Genomic DNA, 22536 nt, shown 5'->3' on the forward strand with positions numbered 1-22536 from the left:
CAGTTTTAGCATAGTTCAACTTTTGCCCAACCACTGATACAGAAATTGTTTATGGAATTACAATTACTGAAGTGTGACCTACCTTTCTCATCTCAGACATAATAGTAGATCTATTTTACATGCCCATCTGATTAAGGTGTCGACCAGACTGTACAAAAACATCTTCATGTAACCACTGAAGTGGGACCTACCTTTCTCATCTCAGACATAATAGTAGATCTATTCTGCATGCCCATTTGATTGAGATGTCGACCAGACTGTACAAACACATCTTCATGTAACCACAGACGTGTGACCTACCTTTCTCATCTCAGACATAATAGTAGATCTATTCTGCATGCCCATCTGATTGAGGTGTCGACCAGACTGTACAAACACATCTTCATGTAACCACAGACGTGTGACCTACCTTTCTCATCTCAGACATAATAGTAGATCTATTCTGCATGCCCATCTGATTGAGGTGTCGACCAGACTGTACAAACACATCTTCATGTAACCATTGAAGTCTGGCTAACTGTAACTGAGCTCTATGTAAGCTGGACTTCATCAGCTCCATGTTGGAGTCCAATCTCCTGCATTGTTAAAAGAATTTGTTTTTTCCACATTGTCATTGCAGTTTTTTTTTTATCTTGTTGTCAAAACAGAAAACATTAAGTGACAAAATATATGACAGCCTAGCTGATGATTAAGGTGAACTTTTAGTGAGTAAACTTTTAAGAAAATATACATAGTAAACACGGATCTCTATGGGCACTTCCTTCTTGAATGTGTATATTTTAAGCACAAGAGTGCACACGCTGAAATGTCTCGCCTTCTATACTAATCATTGATATTATGTTGATAGTCCGAAGTATAAAGCTAAGCTTTATTACAACTGTCACATAAACTTAACATTAACCATGATAACTAAACAAAGACCAATGAACCTTGAAAAAGAGGTCCAGGTCAGACGAACCATGCCAGGCAGACAGGTACAGCTAACAATGCTTCTATACAACATATATAATTGACACATTACTTATAGTTTAAGAAAAATAGACCAAAACACAAAAACTAAACACTGTGCAATGAACCGTGAAAATGAGGTCACGGTTAAATAAAACCTGCTCGACTGACATAAAGATCATAAAATATTTTCATACACCAAATATAGTTGACCTATGGCATATATAGCATTAGATAAAAAGACCAAAACTCAAAAACTTAACTTTGACCACTGAACCATGAAAATGAGGTCAAGGTCACATGACATCTGCCCGCTAAACATGTACACTTAACAATCATTCCATACAACAAATATAGTAGACCTATTGCATATGGTATGAGAAAAACAGACCAAAACACAAAAATTTAAGTATAACCACTGAACCATGAAAACGAGGTCAAGGTCAGATGACACCTGCCAGTTGGACATGTACACCTTACAGTCCTTCCATACACCGAATATACTAGCCCTATTGCTTATAGTATCTGAGATATGGACTTGACCACCAAAACTTAACCTTGTTCACTGATCCATGAAATAAGGTCGAGGTCAAGTGAAAACTGTCTGACAGACACGAGGACCTTGCAAGGTACACACATATCAAATATAGTTATCCTATTACTTATAATAATAGAGAATTCAACATTACATAAAATTTGAACTTTTTTTTCAAGTGGTCACTGAACCATGAAAATGAGGTCAAGGACATTGGACATGTGACTGACGGAAACTTCGTAACATGAACTATATATATACAAAGTATGAAGCATCCAGGTCTTCCACCTTCTAAAATATACAGCTTTTAAGAAGTGAGCTAACCCTATGTCGAGCTTTCTGCAACAAAAGTTGCAGGCTCGACAAAAATTATAAATTATTTCTGTTGCCATAGTAATAACAGGTGTAATGACATTCTTCCTCCATTGAAAGACAAATAATTTTAACATGAATTTAACCCGTAAGTTAATTACCTAGCTAAATCATGTCTCCTCCATGCTGAATCTAGTGAACTTGATAATGTACTAGCTTGTGTAAAATGCATGTGTTGAAATTGTCCATTTCTTAAACACACATCTACGGCTTTTTTACGTAGATCTTCTAAAGGTACTTTAGATTCCGCTCCAATGTCCTTTGTTTCAATCTCTGCAGTAACATCCACTCCTAAGGCATCGACAAATACACATAACATGTAGCCTAAAATCTGTGAAGGAAAGCCAATAACCTGAAACAGAAAGAATAACAATCAGCAAAAATCTTTCTTTTAAACAAGAATGTGTCCAAAGTACATGGATGCCCCACTGGCACTATCATTTTCCATGTTCAATGGACCGTGAAATTGGGTAAAACAAGAATGTGTCTCCAGTACACGAATGCCCCACTCGCACTATCATTTTCTATGTTCAATGTGTAATTGGGGTAAACCCTCTAATTTGGCATTAAAATTAAAAAGATCATATCATAGGGAACATGTATACTAAGTTTGAAGTCGATTGGACTTCAACTTCATCAAAAACTACCTTGACCAAAAACTTTAACCTGAAGCGGGACAGACGGACGGACGAACGAACGGACACACAGACCAGAAAACATAATGCCCCTCTACTATCGTAGGTGGGGCATAAAAATATAATTTGGCATTAAAATTAGAAGGATCATACCTTAGGGAACATGTGTACTAAGTTTCAAGTTGATTATACTTCAACTTAATCAAAAACTACCTTGACCAAAAACTTTAACCTGAAACTCACACTTTCATTTTCTATTTTCTACTATCGTAGGTGGGGCATAAAAAGATGATTAACTTTCATCATCATATATACAACAAGTAAGAAAAAAGTGTGCACATGCTGAAATGTCTGGACTGCTTTACTGAGCATTGGTTTTATGTTGAAAGTCTTAGAGATAAATGTTTTACTACAAGTATCGCATAAACTTAACATTTTTTAAGATCCATGACAATAAGGTCAAGGTCAGGTAAATAATGTCAGACAAACCAGACAGGTACACCTTACAATTATTCCATACACATACCAGTAAAAAAGTTGTCTTTACATTGTTTATGGTGACATTTTACCTGTTTCCTGACATATTCAGCTATAAATCTTTTTACTGGTCTAGCTAACTGGTCATCATCATAACAGTTGCCTCCGTCCATTCCTGCAAATATAAAATAAATAATACATACTGAAAAATATAACCCTCCTCACAAGAGTTGTTGTAATGGTTCTATATAATGTACTGAGCATGGTCTACTTTATCGGGTAATAAAACCATTAGTACATAAAAAAAACCTTTATGACTGTTTGTAAACATATAATTTATACTGTCCCCTCAAAATGAATTGTAATGTATCCTCACCATGAATTGTGATGGCTATAAACAGCATGATGAGCCTGGTATACATTCACATATTAAAGTAGTAAAACATTTCGGATCAAACTGAAAATAACTGCAACATTCTTAAAAGATAAATTCCACACACCAGCAAACTACTTTTAAATTGTACATTATACTAAAAGATCAAAGAGCTGAAGAGCTCTGAGGGGAAAGACGGCCATTGTTTCTTGTTTTTTGGAGGGGGGTGTATCCTTTGATAGTCTACATACAATGAATGAACAAAATGACAGCTAGAACATGTATAAAGGTTGACAATATTGCAATCAATTGCTGTTTAATGTAATTTCGTTTCCTTAGTTAAGAATTCATCATGGAGTCAATTTGGACCAATGGAAGAGAATTGCACCTTCTCAATCAAAACAATTGATTAAAGATAAAAGTTAATTATCTAAAATTCAACTGATTTCTATCATTTAACAACTACTACAATATTTTTTGAAATTTTAATAGTGTACCACTAAACTGCAGGCTAGGGTCATTCTCCATTTTTTGTGACAGTACTCTAAGATTTTTATTTTTTCTCTCAAATGCAGGTTGGATATATTTCAAATATTTCGAAATATAGATTTTTCCTGATTGTAAAAGAAATGTAAATAGTGTAAGGGGAGCTCAAAATAGGACAATTTCACAAGAAACAGAAAGAAAATGTGAGAAAAAGTGTATAAATTCAATGTATTCATTTTTGTGTCTCCTTCTGATCAATCTCAGTAAGATTTTTGGGGGTTTCCAAACTTTAAAACAAAATGAATGACTTGAGGGGATGTCAATCTGGCCAACCACATAGGGGATTGACGGCTTGAAGCCGTCTTTCCCAGAAAAATACTGAGAGAAAAGTACTTCCGAGAAGAAAAATTCTTTACCTTGTAAGTTTGCAGCAAACTGTGTACACATGTGGAAAAACATCTGCATGGTCTGTAGACGTTTAATGAAGAAAAGACTTGAAAGATATCCTCTAGTGTTACTGGTAAAGGAAGAGAGCTACAATATCAAATAAAACATGTTATCGCTATTTTGTATATTTTTCCTTTGATCTTTTTGTGTGATAATTTTTCATATCATGCTACTCGCTTGAGATGGAAAATTATCGCTTAAAACTAAGGAGCCACGTGGCATTGCTAATGAAATTGACATGTAATTGACAACGTCTTCATAGGTAAAATAGCGATAAACAGATTATCATTGGTCATCTCAACAAGATTGCTTTTCTTGCTTTAGCCGTCGTTGAGATTACCAATGATAATCTATAATTATCGCTAGTTTACTAAATCAAGAAAAACAATACATTGGAATCTATTTTTTTGAGGATCATTTTTCTTTCGCTATATCATTGCTTACATGTATATCAATCTGGACATGTGTTCATAAAGTAGAGCCCTGGTCTTGTAGGGTTTGTTATATTCATTTGGACATTTGTTCTCTCACACCCAATTGAACCCTGATGTTAGGAGATTGTTGTTTATATCAATATGGAAATACAGTCCCCTGTATCCTATACTCTTGACATAAAATATCTGAATTAATGCTTATTTACTTTTTTCTAAGATACTATACAATGTTATGAAAAATGTTTTTGTCAGCATACTTGACTGATAATCGTAATGATATTTGTAATTTTCTCTACATGTAGTGTATGCAACATTCAACACAAGTAATTGATAGCTTGTTTTCTCACCTGCATGGACTTGCCTTCCCTGACAGCGTCCACCTTTCTCCAAACATCAGGAACCTGTAGACCATCAATGGCTTCCATCAGATCTGTAAACTCATCCTCTAGTCGAGTAAACAAACCATCAAATCCCATGAGTAACATCTGACCTGGTGACAACTCGGAGGAGTCTCGGCCCTGGAGTAAATCTTGGTACTGTATCTGCATACGCTTCACTACTGTCATCATTTCCAAGTTATCATTCTGTAAAGGATGCATATAATAATCTGGTTTGTTGAATTACTATACATATGTAAAACCTGATCTTAAATGACGAAACTATTTCTGTAAAAAAACGAAATTTGCCCTTAATCCAATTCTACCAGAGACAAATAGCTTTCAGTGTGGGTCATGACTGGCAAATATGATCATTTCTGGAACCCTTGCTCTGTACCCATGACAGCATTCATATATGTAGAACTTTGGTGTCTTAATGATGGGTCAATTCTAAGAATAAATTATCTAAACCCCTCCCCATTTTCCCTCCTGAACTTGTAACATACCTCTATCCCCATAATAGCATTCCTGTGTAGAACTTCTAGCTGAGACACAATGGTGTCTAGAGGGTGAGTCATATCTGAGAACAACTTCTCTATCTCTTCCAAAGCCATACAAACTGTGGGTTCTTGGGCTTGAATTGCCTTTAGAGCTTCTGGGAGGATGATGGATCGAAAATTTACATTCAGTTCCTGTAAATAATATAATCATGTCTTAAGTAACTTAGAAATATTTTTAAATAACTTGAACTTGGAAACTATCTTCATTTTCTAAAAATAATTGTCTTGTAACTTGCTTACATACATTCAAGAAATGACCATACCCGTAGCCAGGGGGGGTTCCGGACGCCCCCCCCCCCCTTTGAAAACAAATAATGACTGTTAAAGTCAACGTTCTGTTCGAATTGTGACTGTTAAAGTCAAGTTTTTGAGGCCAAATAAACCCCCTCTGGAAATTCCTGGCTACGGGCCTGATGACAGTAATGTATTTAAAGATTTGAGGGCATCAATTGATTTTTTTTAGTAAACAGATACAAATTAGTAATACATTAGAAAATTTGTGGTTATCAATGGGTGATTTGATGGTTGTGAATTGATTTTACCAGTCAAAGGACATTTGCAATCATCTGATTTAAAATTGATGCTATGAAAATCTTCAAATATAAGACTGTTAATTATAATCTACATTTTTTTTTTACTCTATAAAGCTGTTTACAATGTTTCTTCTCTAGCTTGTACAATTTTAGATCATCAATTATGTAATTTATAACTTTTACACTTGCCACATGGCCCAATCCTCCCTCCCCGAAAACATTTGTGTGTTTTGATTTGCCTGACTGACCCAAATTTATAGAATCCAACCCCCACCTCTAAAATAAACAAATAGAAAGTCTTTAATTTTCTAAATCATTTGGTTCTAATTTTGTGCTATTTGTAAAAAAGTTTTTTTTTAAGACAGTAAACCTGATAAACAAACAACAGTATTTGAGCAACTGTTCAAAGAACTTCATAATGAAATCAATGAAAAAATTTATTAAGAAATGCAAAATGAAACACACCTTTCTCGTACCTCCTATTGTTTAAATATTCTTTCTTTACAAGCTTTTGGTCAACTACATAAGTCTCTCAACAAATATCTTATCTTTACAAAATATACACCTGCCACATGCCCCATTGTTAAATTACTGTATCTTTACAAAATTTTGGTCATCTTCATAATTTATGCAATAGATATTTGATTTTTGCAAAATATATATATCATATAAATATTCTTAACATTATAAGATTTAATTATTAACAAATGTAAAGAGATACTACATTAAAAGTACATTTTGTAAATAAAATAACATTTCCACATTTTAACTTACCTGCAGAGCAATGTAAACATTATGTGTGGCCATCAATGCCCTGTGTAGAGAAGAGAAGTGGACCAGTTCTTGTACCAAAGTGTTGGCCATCAGGGTTTCTATAAAATGCATCACGTTACTGCTCATACTACAGAGTTCATCTAAAAACCAGTCTCCATCCCTTGATGTTAAGTCCATCAGTCTGTCTCCAGCACCTGGTGAATATACAAGTCATTCTTATAACCCAATTCCATGACTTACATTTGAAACCTTGTTGTGTTGAAAACTAAGATAATTCAAGGTAAAAATCATGTTTATTAAAGGCATTTCTAATTCTTATAAATTGAACTAAGTTGATTTAAATTCTCAGTTAAGAAGTTTATTTTGAAGTCCCCTCGAAGACAAATGAACCTAAATTTACCCAAAATTACTGAAGGTAGTAGAAAATTTGGAAGGAAATTACTGTGCATCACAATAAGTATCCTTATTAGTTTTAGATGCCTGATTGCAGTGTGGTCTAAGTAGTTAAACTGCTGTATCACTAGCCGTTAACACTAAGGTTGTGAGTTCAAATATGTATAAAGCAGATGCTTTCAACTCCAATCTTAATTGACTAGGATAGTCAGGTTTCTGACAAAGTTTGGTGGTTCTCTCTGGGTGTTCTGGCTTCCTCCTCCAATAAATATGATATATCAGGTCCCTCCACCTTCCACTTGGACATTCTATAATTCATCCAGTAAAAATTTCTGGTTTAAAACTTGTGGCAGAATTGACTTTACTTTATAGTGGGGAAAACAAAGCATATACATGTATAGCTAATGCCATTTAACTGATAAACATCACACTCCATTTCTACATCCGCCCTTTTTTATGAAACATAATCAGTACCTGCTGCTGCAGCCTCCATTTGACTGTATCTTTTATTAAGGGAACATAAAGCAGAAATAATCCATGCTGTCAAACTAGTCACACCACACACACCATTTTCTGTAAAAATAAAAGTCTTTTTAAAAAATATTTACAGATATAATCAGACAAACTACAAAAAAGTGAAAATATGGGGAAATTTACTTCAAATATTCAGGGAATTTACTTCAAATATGGGACAAAAACTTCAAATATGAAGCAATTTTCTTCAAATATGAGGGGATTTACTTCAAATTTGAGGGAATAACTTCAAATATGAGGGAATTTACTTCAAATAGAAAGTTGACTCTGTGCCAATTATATGGACAGAATAGACATGAGATAAGAAATGATCCTTATCTTGGACAAATATCTGTATAGCCTTGTCATTTTCTTTAATCTGATGTTCTAACAAAGGGAGGCAAGATAAGACACGATCCTTACCTTGGACAAATATCTGTATAGCCTTGTCATTTTCTTTAATCTGATGTTCTAACAAAGGGAGGCAAGATAAGACACGATCCTTACCTTGGACAAATATCTGTATAGCCTTGTCATTTTCTTTAATCTGATGTTCTAACAAAGGGAGGCAAGATAAGACAAGATCCTTACCTTGGACAAATATCTGTATAGCCTTGTCATTTTCTTTAATCTGATGTTCTAACAAAGGGAGGCAAGATAAGACACGATCCTTACCTTGGACAAATATCTGTATAGCCTTGTCATTTTCTTTAATCTGATGTTCTAACAAAGGGAGGCAAGATAAGACAAGATCCTTACCTTGGACAAATATCTGTATAGCCTTGTCATTTTCTTTAATCTGATGTTCTAACAAAGGGAGGCAAGATAAGACACGATCCTTACCTTGGACAAATATCTGTATAGCCTTGTCATTTTCTTTAATCTGATGTTCTAACAAAGGGAGGCAAGATAAGACACGATCCTTACCTTGGACAAATATCTGTATAGCCTTGTCATTTTCTTTAATCTGATGTTCTAACAAAGGGAGGTAAGATAAGAAATGATCCTTACCTTGGACAAATATCTGTATAGCCTTGTCATTTTCTTTAATCTGATGTTCTAACAAAGGGAGGTAAGATAAGAAATGATCCTTACCTTGGACAAATATCTGTATAGCCTTGTCATTTTCTTTAATCTGATGTTCTAACAAAGGGAGGTAAGATACGACATGATCCTTACCTTGGACAAATATCTGTATAGCCTTGTCATTTTCTTTAATCTGATGTTCTAACAAAGGGAGCTCAGCAGGATCTTGGTTTCTCCTCTCAAGAAGCTGCAATATTGTAACATAGGTTATTGTGTCATAGAAATAGAAACTAGATGCCCTCAAGAGCCTGTGTTGCTCATCTGATTCTACTATGGTTTTGGAAATCATGTAAAAATAACTTTAAACCATTAAAGATACCCTTATAATGATTGAGGCCAAATTTGGTTTAATATTTGCCCCATTATCTAATAAATATCCTAGAGGCCATCTTGAACAGTAATTCAGCAGCAAAGTAAAAACACTTCATCAGCACCTCATAAGGAAAATTTATGCCATGTTTGGTTTCATTCCATTAAGCGGTTATCTAGAAGAAGACATTTGTATATTTTCCCATAGGGTCCTTTGTTAAACTAAGTTCCCCATTGGCAGCCATCCAGGAAGTTAAATTTGGTACAAAGTAGCAACACTTGGTCAGCACCTGGACGAAAATTAATACCCACGAAAATAAATAAATTCACAGTATTTCCCATAGGGTCCTATTTGTTAAACTAAGTCCCCCACTGGTGGCCAATTTGGATGATTGCTAGGCTTCAAAGTAGCAACATCTCATAAGGAACATTCATGCAATGTTTGTTTTCATTCCATTCATTTGTTGTCTAGAAGAAGTTCAAAATGTAAAAAGTTAACTGCAACACTGTGATGAGAAAAGCCCTTTGGGCAGGTGAGCTATTTTGTTTTCTTAGTAAAATTAAAGACATAATCAAAGAGCAGAATGCTCTGAGGGATACGTTTGCCATATAGTTTTCATTGACACATGTATAGCAGTTCTGCCAACTTTTCATCAAGCAAATTCGTGAGATTTGGCCAAAATAGAATTAAAAGATCAAAGAGGAAAAAATTGATCCAAGGATACTGCTGCAAAAAAGCATGAACATGCGTGAGTCTCACGCATTTTTGGCAGCCCTGGCCTTGATTGTCCAAATAATTATGACGTCTTGAAAGGCTATTATATTTTTTTTTCGTTGACGCCTTACTTAGACGTCGAAGTAAGGCTTCAAAGAAAAAATTATAATAGCCTTCCAAGACGTCATAATTATTTGGACTATGGCCTTGAAGGCATAAAACTTTGCTCAGTGCTTGGAGCACAAAAATCATGCTCGAAACAAGAAATCAAGCAATTTCATTGGTTGATTTTCGAGTATGAGTACAAAAAAACTGACTCGAAAGTTTTATGACCGCAAGGCCGGCATGGTACAGCTGGATAGTATTATCTTCAAAACTAATTCACCTGCACATGCAAAGTTAATATAAATTTGAATAGTCACTCAACTTTAAAAATAGCTAATCCCGGATACAAGTGTACGAGCAATGTACTTATTGTGTTTTATTTGTGTGCTATCAATTCCAAGTTTAATTTCCACAGCAGTCACTGAGAGAGAGAGACAAGGTATTTCACTTCATAGTTCGAGATTACTTTGACGTCCGACGGCTGATTTGCCAGACAAGCTGGGACCGTGGGGGACTTTTATGCTAGTATACTTAAATTACAAACTAAAATAGTCCCAGTCCCATATATTATATCAAGTATTATTGGATGCCGAATTGAATTTTAAATATATAGGTGCCGATTTGACTAGATGCCGATTTAACCAGGTGCCGATTTGACTTTTTCTATGGGTGCCGATTTGACTTGTACCCAATAATCTCGGGACTATTCACTTCGTATCTTATCACCGTTAATTCTAGGAGGAACCCCATTTCCCAGTCCCGTATATTATATCAAATATTATTGGATGCCGAATTGACTTTTAAATAGGTGCAGATTTGACTAGATGCCGATTTAACCAGGTGCCGATTTGACTTTTTCTACAGGTGCTGATTTGACCAGGTGCTGATTTGACTTGTACCCAGTAATCTCGGACTATTCACTTCGTATCTTATCACCGTTAATTCTAGGAGGAACCCCATTTCTAAATCTTTAATTATTAATTTCCTTTGGGTCAGTGGGCATGAATCCTTCCGTACACACTCCCCTGTTTAAATTGAGATCGTTCTTAATATAATACGACGTTTATCAACATCTAACGAGTTAATTTTTTCTTGACGATTTTGACGGGAAATACTTCTGAAAGGGAGACAACTCGAAACGATAATATGGAAGACTCCATTTCGGCTAAAGGGGTGTTATAGGTAAAACTTCATTGATTTTAATTTAAATGATGCATATGATTTTAAATTATGCAACAACATAATTAAACCCTCAATAGCAGGCAGACATAGAAAGAATCCAATGAGTTTCAAATTAATTAATAAACGGGGAATCCAGAACAACCACTCAATCTGATACCCCTTGAAATCAAGACAAGAGTGCACACGCTGAAATGTCTCGCCTTCTATACTAATCATTGATATTATGTTGATAGTCCTAGGTGTAAAGCTAAGCTTTATTACAACTGTCACATAAACTTAACATTAACCAAGATAACTAAACAAAGACCAATGAACCTTGAAAATGAGGTCAAGGTCAGATGAAACATGCCAGGCAGACATGTTCAGCTAACAATGCTTCTATACAACATATATAGTTGACCCATTACTTATAGTTTAAGAAAAATAGACCAAAACACAAAAACTTAACACTGTGCAATGAACCATGAAAATGAGGTCAGGGTCAAATAAAACCTGCGTGACTGACATAAAGATCATAAAATATTTCCATACACCAAATATAGTTGACCTATGGCATATAGTATTAGATAAAAAGACCAAAACTCAAAAACTTAACTCTGACCACTGAACCATGAAAATGAGGTCAGGGTCACATGACATCTGCCCGCTAGATATGTACACCTTACAATCATTCCATACAACAAATATAGTAGACCTATTGCATATAGTATGAGAAAAACAGACCAAAACACAAAAATTTAACTATAACCACTGAACCATGAAAATGAGGTCAAGGTCAGATGACACCTGCCAGTTGGGCATGTACACCTTACAGTCCTTCCATACACCGAATATACTAGCCCTACTGCTTATAGTATCTGAGATATGGACTTGACCACCAAAACTTAACCTTGTTCACTGATCCATGAAATGAGGTCGAGGTCAAGTGAAAACTGTCTGACAGACATGAGGACCTTGCAAGGTACGCACATATCAAATATAGTTATCCTATTACTTATAATAAGAGAGAATTCAACATTACAAAAAATTTGAACTTTTTTTTCAAGTGGTCACTGAACCATGAAAATGAGGTCAAGGACATTGGACATGTTACTGACGGAAACTTCGTAACATGAAGCATCTATATACGAAGTATGAAGTATCCAGGTCTTCCACCTTCTAAAATATAAAGCTTTTAAGAAGTGAGCTAACGCTGCCGCCGTAGCCGCCGCTGCCGGATCACTATCCCTATGTCGAGCTTTCTGCAACAAAAGTTGCAGGCTCGACAAAAACTATACGCATGCGCATTAATACATAAACAAACCCGCGACTTGCGATTTGGAACAAGAACGTTTATTTAATTTATGATATGATGAATGAGTCTCAATTTCTTTATGAGAGTACAGTATCAGTTTCATAACAGTAAAATATAGAAAACTCCACTTCAGTTCTTATATGACAGAAATAGAATTATCGGAATTCAAAGAACTCTCGCATTTATCTAAAATGGGGAATTCCCTCTGACGTGTTTCTAAATTTATAAAAACACTAAATATAAATACTGCTTAATTCTGATTTTCCGTGTTGTTAAAAACACGCATATAAGTCAAGGGAAAAATCAAACATGAAGATTATGAGAAGAACAATACAGGAAAAATGTTTATGTTCAATCCTTTTGCTTGTTTTTACCTTTTAAAGCAAGACAATCATAAGAATCTGAGATGTTGCTGAATGTTTAAAATAAAACAGTTGACGTGAGGGAATGAGCCCTGAGTCAACGGTAAAAGTCTACAGATTGCTTAAAAGCAATCGTATCCCAAAAACAAATGAATTATGATAGATCAAACTTTATAATCATTGAATTTATCAAACTATATATTGGAGATTTTTTTAATCATTTGTATCTTCCAAACTGATCATGGTTTCAAATTATGATTTTTAATTTTCAAAATCTTTTAACAAACATATGGATATCCTATATTTTTTATTTATCTTAGTTCTAAGTGAGGAGAAGTCAGGCACTTTGGAATGCTTAGTAAATCAGCTTCCATCAATGACATCCATTTTAAAGTTGCTAATGGCAGGTAAATATCTGGTAATAATTTTCATTTGGGTCTCTACGATAAGTACATGGTATATGTGTACCTTTATCAATCTGCCATTCAGATCAGCTATAATTCCCTGTAGTTTGGCCTCAGTGTTTAGAATCAACTGTGCTTTCATTGGTGAGACATGTTGGTTGCCATAAAGTTCATGGAACTGATTCACTATACCATGGCACCTGTAACAATCACATATACCACAAATTATTTCGTAGTTTGAAACTAACTTGATTTTCATTTTATATGTTTAAAATGTTATTAATGTGGCAATATTTGAAATTAAGTTAACTCCCTTGTCCTTTATTGTTAATCTATAGCTGCTGTAGCATTGACCTTTCTTCTTTTTAATCTCAGATTAAATTGCCATTGTCCTCCTCTCATGAAAATTTCCCAAAAACTTTTCTTTTCTAGAAGGACAATTGATGGTTTAAAGACAACATACGTTCTTGAAGGAATTTCCCAAATACTAAATTTGTTCTGTGTCATTTGGTCTCTGGTGGAGAGATGTTTTATTGGCAATCCCACCACATCTTCTTATTTCTATCTGTATACACTTATTTTATAACCTACCTTTCAGATGTAAAATCACAGACCACTTCCTGTAGAAAACATAAGTAGTGATATGTCCTGTTCTGGTCAGCAAAGGTTGTACCAAACTACAAAACAAACAATAATTTACAAAGTGTGGACACAGATGTGTGTCTGAACCAGTATCATACTAAAACCAGGAACATAAGTAGTGATATGTCCTGTTCTGGTCAGCAAAGGTTGTACCAAACTACAAAACAAACAATAATTTATAAAGTGTGGACACAGATGTGTGTCTTAACCAGTATCATACTGAAACCAGGAACATAAGTAGTGATATGTCCTGTTCTGGTCAGCAAAGGTTGTACCAAACTACAAAACAAACAATAATTTATAAAGTGTGGACACAGATGTGTGTCTGAACCAGTAACATACTAAAACCAGGAACATGAACATGATATGTCCTGTTCTGGTCAGCTAAAGTTGTAACAAACTACAATAAAAACAAACATGTATAAAGTGTGGACATAGATGTGTGTCTGCACCTGTATGATACTAAAGCATAATATTTTAGTATGGATGGGAAAAATCATGTATTGTCACTATATTTATGGAGTGGTACACATATAGATTTACAAATAAATAGTGAATTATGCCAGAATTACACAATAAAGTTAAACAGATACATTCTTTTTGTAGAATCATTCCACATCTTACTTACCTGTGAAACTATTGCAGCATAAGTATGGAGAACATCTATGGCATGGTGTAAATTGGATCTTTGTACAGTCAAGTGACTTGACATCTCTGCTTCTAATTGTTCACACTAAAGTAATTAGAATGTAAATAATTAGTATAGTAAAAATAACAGATTTGTCAAAAAATAACATTCCAAAATATAATCAATGTCTGCTATTCACAAGTTTATTTGGATGTTTTAGAATCAGATAAAATGAGAAAAGACAGATCATTGGTCCATCTATATATATTATAAAAACAAAAATGTTCAGTAATTGTTGTTTGTAGAAGTGGTTCATAAGTGTTTCTGTTTTTATTTTATATAGATTAGACCGTTGGTTTTACAATAGTCATTTTTGGGGTCCTTTATAACTTGCTGTCTGGTGTGAGCCATGGCTCATTGTTGAAGACTGTGCCTTGACCTATAATGGTTTACTTTTATATATTGTGACTAGGATGGAGAGTTGTCTCATAGGCACTCATACCATATCTTCCTATATCTATTGTAATGTAATAGGAGAGTGATATTTTGTATCTGAGGTGGTGAACATTATGTTTTTAAAAGAAGTCTCAACATTCTGTAACAGTAAAATGACTTGAATTTGAGATATTGAAACTATCATTCACTACTCATGTATCTTTACACTAAAAAAAACAAAATGTAGTTTATAGATTTTACTAAATATTTCAAGTGAATACTTTAGATAAAACCTGACCTTGTTGTACTTAATGAGGGAAGAGCTAATTCCAACCAATAATCATACAATGTCATTCAATACTAACCTGTTGAACAATTTGACCTTGACCTGCTCCCTGAAGAAATTCTGTGGCAGCAGCAAAGCTGGGTGGACCTATATTTAGATTGGTGGCAAACTCTGCACACATCTTCTGGAAGGAAGAGCCTTGAATTCTTTCAATCACATGCTGCAAAAGACAATCAATAAAGTTGAATTTGAATGTTCTGTATCCAAAATATTTTAATGGTAGAAACATTTCATTCAAAAGGTCATAAAGTCATTAAAGCGAAACATTCAATTTATAAAGCTACAATACTTAAAGATTATCACTCTATAGAAACTAAAGTTTTAATCGAAAGCAATATAGATTCTTATATTTTGAAGGTTTATTGCGAACCCTATCATAGTTTTCCATAGATTCACCTGCAAGTTACCTGTCCATTTAAACTTTTGTAAGTTCTATTGTCCCATTGAACAAATACAACAGGTATTGTTCTCTGTATAGTTTATTTGATGGGACCTTTAAATTTCTTCCAAGAGAAATCTATCACTCATTGATTAATTTACCTGAACAAAAAATTGACCTGTCAATGATAAAAATACATGTACAAATAATAAATAAGAACTCCTGCAAAACTGCATGTGGCATTATATTTATTCAATATCAATAATACATTTTTAATAGTTTCAATATAAACACTGATTCAAAAATTAAAAGTTGATTTCTGATCAAACTTTTGTATAATTAACCTTATAACCTACAGGAGGGTAAGCTTGTCTAAGGGGGGATTAGTTTGTTCATTCTTCAGTATTTATGATAGTAAAGTGAATCTCAGCCAAGTGTGCATTGCTATTATTTAGTTAAGTTAGCTTGCAAAATAAATTTCAAAGTCATTTTCAAGATTTCAAAATTATTCAAGATGCAAAATAAAACGTTTTTTTTAATCAAATTAATCATGTAATTCTTAAGATATTTTTTTATCTAAATTGATGTAATATGTAAATTATGTATCCAATGCAAAATTTGCACTTTGTATGAATCAAAAGAACTACATAATAAATGAACAGTCAGACTCAACAATAACCAGGGGAGATAATCTTAATGAATATATCCACAGTGTTTAATCAAAGAGCAGAATGCTCTGAGGGATACGATTGCCATATAGTTTTCATTGACACATGTATAGCAGTTCTGCCAACTTTTCATTAAGCAAATTCGTGAGATTTGGCCAAAATAGAAAAGATCAAAGAGGAAAAAATTGATCCAAGGATACTGCTGCAAAAAAGCATGAACATGCGTGAGTCTCACGCATTTTTGGCAGCCCTGGCCTTGATAGTCCAGATAATTATGACGTCTTGAAAGGCTATTATATTTTTTTTTCTTTGACGCCTTACTTCGACGTCGAAGTAAGGCTTCAAAGAAAAAAATATAATAGCCTTCCAAGACGTCATAATTATTTGGACTATGGCCTTGAAGGCATAAAACTTTGCTCAGTGCTTGGAGCACAAAAATCATGCTCGAAACAAGAAATCAAGCAATTTCATTGGTTGATTTTCGAGTATGAGTACAAAACAAGAGGCTCTCAAGAGCCTGAATCGCTCACCTGGTAAACAATGCCTTCGGCCATGTTTTTTGACGAAATAGAAAATAAAACACAAACTTTATTTTATACACCCTACTGATCATTCAAATGAAGTTTGGTTGAATTTGGTTGAGTAGTTTTAGAGGAGAAGATTTTTTAAAGTTAGCAAATATGATGAACAAATTGTGAAAAATTGTCATTAAAGGACAATAACCCCTTAAGGGGTCAATTGACAATTTTGGTCATATTAACTTATTTGTAGATCTTACTTTGCTGATCATTTTTGCTGTTTACAGTTTATCTTTATCTATTATAATATTCAAGATAATGACCAAAAACTGCAAAATTTCCTTATAATTACCAATTAAGTGGCAGCAACCCAACAATGGTTTGTTTGGTTCGTCTGAAAATTTCAGGGCTGATAGATCTTGACCTAATGAACATTTTTACCCCATGTCAGATTTGCTCTAAATGCTTTCGTTTTTGAGATATAAGCCAAAAACTGAAAAACTGCATTTGACCCCTATGTTCTATTTAAAGTAAGGGCGGCCATGTTTTTTGACGGATCAAAAATCGAAGCACACACTTTGTGCAGGATAATCTAAGGAACTATCATGCTAAGTTTCATCCAAATCCATTCAGTAGTTTCAGAGGAGAAGATTTTTTAAAGATAGCAAATATGATGAACAAATTGTGAAAAATTGTCATTAAAGGACATTTACCCCTTAAGGGGTCAATTGACAATTTTGGTCATATTAACCTATTTGTAGATCTTACTTTGCTGATCATTTTTGCTGTTTACAGTTTATCTTCATCTATAATAATATTCAAGATAATGACCAAAAACTGCAAAATTTCCTTAAAATTACCAATTAAGTGGCAGCAACCCAACAATGGTTTGTTTGATTCATCTGAAAATTTCTGGGCTGATAGATCTTGACCTAATGAACATTTTTACCCCATGTCAGATTTGCTCTAAATGCTTCCGTTTTTGAGATATAAGCCAAAAACTGCATTTGACCCCTATGTTCTATTTTAAGTAACGGCGGCCATGTTTTTTGACGGATCAAAAATCGAAGCACACACTTTGTGCAGGATAATCTAAGGAACAATCGTTTTAAGTTTCATTCAAATCCATTCAGTAGTTTCAGAGGAGAAGATGTTTGAAAAATTGTTAAAGACGACAGACGACGACGACGTCGACGGACGCCAAGTGATAAGAAAAGCTCACATGGCCTTTTAGGCCAGGTGAGCTAAAAACTGACTCGAAAGTTTTATGACCGCATACATATATACAGCTGGATAGTATTATTTTCAAAACTAATTCAACTGCACATACAAGTAATATAAATCTGAATAGTCAACTTTAAAAATAGCTAATCCCGGATACAAGTGTACGAGCAATGTATTTATTGTGTTTTATTTGTGTGCTATCAATTCCAAGTTTACTTTCAACAGCAGTCACTGAGAGAGAGAGAGAAGGTATTTCACTTCATAGTTCGAGATTACTCTGATGTTCGACGGCTGATTTGCCAGACAAGCTGGGACCGTGGGGGACTTTTATGCTAGTATTCTTAAATTACAAACTTAAATAGTCCCAGTCCCATATATTATATCAAGTATTATTGGATGCCGAATTGAATTTAAAGTAGGTGCCGATTTGACTAGATGCCGATTTAACCAGGTGCCGAATTGACCTTTTCTATGGGTGCCGATTTGACTAGTACCCAGTAATCTCGGGACTATTCACTTCGTATCTTATCATCGTTAATTCTAGGAGGAACCCCATTTCCCAGTCCCAAAAGGCCATATATTATATCAAATATTATTGGATGCCGAATTGACTTTTAAATAGGTGCCGATTTGACTAGATGCCGATTTAACCAGGTGCCGATTTGACTTGTACCCAGTAATCTCGGACTATTCACTTCGTATCTTATCACCATTAATTCTAGCTATCGGAGGAACCCCATTTCTAACTCTTTAATTATTAATTTCCTTTGAGTCAGTGGGCATGAATCCTTCCGTACACACTCCTCTGTTTAAATTGAGATCGTTCTTAATATAATACGACGTTTATCGACATCTAACGAGTTTTTTCTTGACGATTTTGACGGGAAATACTTCTGAAAGGGAGACAACTCGAAACGATAATATGGAAGACTCCATTTCGGCTAAAGGGGTGTTATAGTTAAAACTTCATTGATTTTAATTTAAATGATGCATATGATTTTAAATTATGCAACAACAATATGAAACCCTCAATAGCAGGCAGACATAGAAAGAATCCAATGAGTTTCAAATTAATTAATAAGCGGGGAATCCAGAACAACCAATCTGATACCCCTTGAAATCAAGAAAACTATACGCATGCGCATTAATACATAAACAAACCCGACTTGCGATTTGGAACAAGAATTAATTTATGATATGATGAATGCGTCTCAATTTCTTTATGAGAGTACAGTATCAGTTTCATAACGGTAAAATATAGAAAACTCCACTTCAGTTCTTATATGACAGAAATAGAATTATCGAAATTCAAAGAACTCTCGCATTTATCAAAACTGGGGAATTCCCTCTGACGTGTTTCTAAATTTATAAAAACACTAAATATAAATACTGCTTAATTCTGATTTTCCGTGTTGTTAAAAACACGCATACAAGTCAAGGGAAAAATCAAACATGAAGATTATGAGAAGAACATTACAGGAAAGTTGTTTATGTTCAATCCTTTTGCTTGTTTTTACCTTTTAAAGCAAGACAATCATAAGAATCTGAGATGTTGCTGAATGTTTAGAATAAAACGGTTGACGTGAGGGAATGAGCCCTGAGTCAACGGTAAAAGTCTACAGATTGCTTAAAAGCAATCGTATCCCAAAAAATGTTCTCAGATTTTTCAAGCGTTATTCCATCTATAACTGCATCACATATTGCAGCTCTTGTATGGTCAAAAGTAAAATAACAGTGATTTTATAAAATAAGGGTACAAATAAACCATTGTACAAATGTTACTTTTTGGTCTTCCCTTACATAAAAACAGCAAGAAAATTATTAATCTATTCAGATACATAGCTGAGAAATCAACATAAAAGGAATAAGTTGAGATGAATAACTATTTGTGAGAATAAGTTACAGAATTTGAAAAATAAACAAAAAACACATTCATACACCTTGGGCATCTATTATATTGATTTCTGTCCTAATAAATACACTATTGACATCCTTTCATGAAAACATAACAAAACCTCAGTTTTGAATGAAGAATAAAAAACAACAACCAGGGTATATTGAACAATTACAAGTGTATTTTAATTTATTTGGAAGAATTTTTTTTACTCAGGTAAATTAATCAATGAGTGATAGATTTCTCTTGGAAGTAATTTAAAGGTCCCATCAAATAAACTATACAGATAACAATACCTGTTGTATTTGTTCAATGGGACAATAAAACTTACAAAAGTTTAAATGGACAGGTAACTTGCAGGTGAATCTAAGGAAAACTATGATAGGGTTCGCAATAAATGTGTTCAGCTAAAACAATCCTACTTCTCTAGAAGTGGACCATAATTATACCTTATGTAGTTTCTGCCAGTGACTGAATTCATTAATTTTCTCCTGTACAATTTCTTGTACTTACCTTATGTAGTTTCTGCCAGTGACTGAATTCATTAATTTTCTCCTGTATAACTTCTTGCACTTACCTTATGTAGTTTCTGCCAGTGACTGAATTCATTAATTTTCTCCTGTATAATTTCTTGTACTTACCTTATGTAGTTTCTGCCAGTGACTAAATTCATTAATTTTCTCCTGTATAACTTATTGTACTTACCTTATGTAGTTTCTGCCAGTGACTGAATTCATTAATTTTCTCCTGTATAACTTCTTGAACTTACCTTATGTAGTTTCTGCCAGTGACTGAATTCGTTAATTTTCTCCTGTATAACTTCTTGTTCTTACCTTATGTAGTTTCTGCCAGTGACTGAATTCATTAATTTTCTCCTGTATAATTTCTTGTGCTTACCTTATGTAGTTTCTGCCAGTGACTGAATTCATTAATTTTCTCCTGTATAATTTCTTGTACTTACCTTATGTAGTTTCTGCCAGTGACTAAATTCATTAATTTTCTCCTGTATAACTTATTGTACTTACCTTATGTAGTTTCTGCCAGTGACTGAATTCATTAATTTTCTCCTGTATAACTTCTTGTTCTTACCTTATGTAGTTTCTGCCAGTGACTGAATTCATTAATTTTCTCCTGTATAACTTCTTGTACGCTGTCTCTGGTTGTTTTTACCACAGCATAGTCTTCATACCTATATCAAAACAATGTAAAACATAAATTCTTTTTCCTTTATAAATAGAACTTTGACATACACATGGTACTTACACAGAACTTATTATATACACAAAGGACTTATCATTTACCAAACTTAAGGCCGTTAGTTTTCTCGTTTGAATTGTTTTACATTGTCTTATCGGGGCCTATTATAGCTGACTATGCGGTATGGGCTTTGCTCATTGTTGAAGGCCGTACGGTAACTTATAGTTGTTAATGTCTGTGTCATTTTGGTCTTTTGTGTATAGTTGTCTCATTTGTAATCATACCACATCTTCTTTTTTATATTAACATTTATGATTAAAACTTTCAACTTTCAAACAGAAATTTTACATGAATATGGTCCTTTTTTATTTACAAATGCAACTATTTCATATAAATGTACTTTTTACCTACATGCATGTAGAACTCTTTACATACACATGGTATTTTCCACACTTACAACTAGGACTTTTACATACACATGGTATTTTCCACACTTACACTAGGACTTTTACATACACATGGTATTTCCCACACTTACAACTAGGACTTTTACATACACATGGTATTTTCCACACTTACAACTAGGACTTTTACATACACATGGTATTTTCCACACTTACACTAGGACTTTTACATACACATGGTATTTTCCACACTTACAACTAGGACTTTTACATACACATGGTATTTTCCACACTTACAACTAGGACTTTTACAACTTATATCACACAAACTATGTATTTTACCTTTCTTTCAGTGTATAAAGCTGATGTTCTGGATCAGTAAGACAGTCAGCAATCAGTGATTTCAAGTCCCTCATGTTATGAACGTTATTGAGTTGTGTATAGTAAGAGTCAGCTATTCCTAACCAGTTCTGTATCTGTTCCTTTAGTTTGGGCAGAGCTGACGATACATCATCCCTGCAATTAAACAAAAAAGTCTTCTAGACTTCTGTTCACATATTTACAAGTTTTCAGACCTCACCATTGACATAGGATAGGTACTGAGAAATTATTTTGTTGTATTACAGTTGTTACTTATAGGACATATGATGTAAATATGAGTTTTATAAATGGCATATCTCTGAAGCACTTTTCTGCATATGCCTTCACCATGAACACTGGAAGTTAACTATTCAAGAGCCAAGTATGTATAAGTACTGAATATGTGAAGAGATATATCACCAAAATGGATAAAAGAATAAGCATCTTCAATTCAACATGCTAACAGAAAACAGACCCATACCTCACACAACAAATTGAGAGAAAAACTAAGTGTAAGCAGTGGAATA

The 22536-nt window shown here is 34.0% G+C and overlaps 1 protein-coding gene across 3 annotated transcripts in view; it reads right to left on the reverse strand.

Moving 5' to 3' along the window:
• LOC143046419 (serine/threonine-protein kinase SMG1-like) overlaps positions 1–22536 on the reverse strand; it is a 141516-nt gene that overhangs the window by 13248 nt on the left and 105732 nt on the right. For 2 of the 3 annotated variants that reach the window (XR_012969160.1, XR_012969159.1), the window contains exons 50-64: positions 21992–22165; positions 21138–21237; positions 15385–15525; positions 14585–14689; positions 13906–13991; positions 13379–13514; positions 9037–9130; positions 7819–7917; positions 6952–7145; positions 5591–5776; positions 5055–5291; positions 4243–4360; positions 3060–3142; positions 1957–2207; positions 301–575 (exon numbers count right to left, since the gene is read on the reverse strand). Coding sequence is in view for 1 of the 3 variants with exons in the window: in XM_076219583.1 (XP_076075698.1) it covers positions 410–575; positions 1957–2207; positions 3060–3142; positions 4243–4360; positions 5055–5291; positions 5591–5776; positions 6952–7145; positions 7819–7917; positions 9037–9130; positions 13379–13514; positions 13906–13991; positions 14585–14689; positions 15385–15525; positions 21138–21237; positions 21992–22165 (2170 nt within the window). In the remaining 2 variants the exon portion in view is untranslated. The remainder of the gene's footprint in view (positions 1–300; positions 576–1956; positions 2208–3059; positions 3143–4242; positions 4361–5054; positions 5292–5590; positions 5777–6951; positions 7146–7818; positions 7918–9036; positions 9131–13378; positions 13515–13905; positions 13992–14584; positions 14690–15384; positions 15526–21137; positions 21238–21991; positions 22166–22536) is intronic. The other variant, XM_076219583.1, reaches the window with a different exon arrangement.

The sequence above is a fragment of the Mytilus galloprovincialis genome, chromosome 9 (assembly GCF_965363235.1).
Source record: "Mytilus galloprovincialis chromosome 9, xbMytGall1.hap1.1, whole genome shotgun sequence".
NCBI classification, from domain to species: Eukaryota; Metazoa; Mollusca; class Bivalvia; order Mytilida; family Mytilidae; genus Mytilus; species Mytilus galloprovincialis.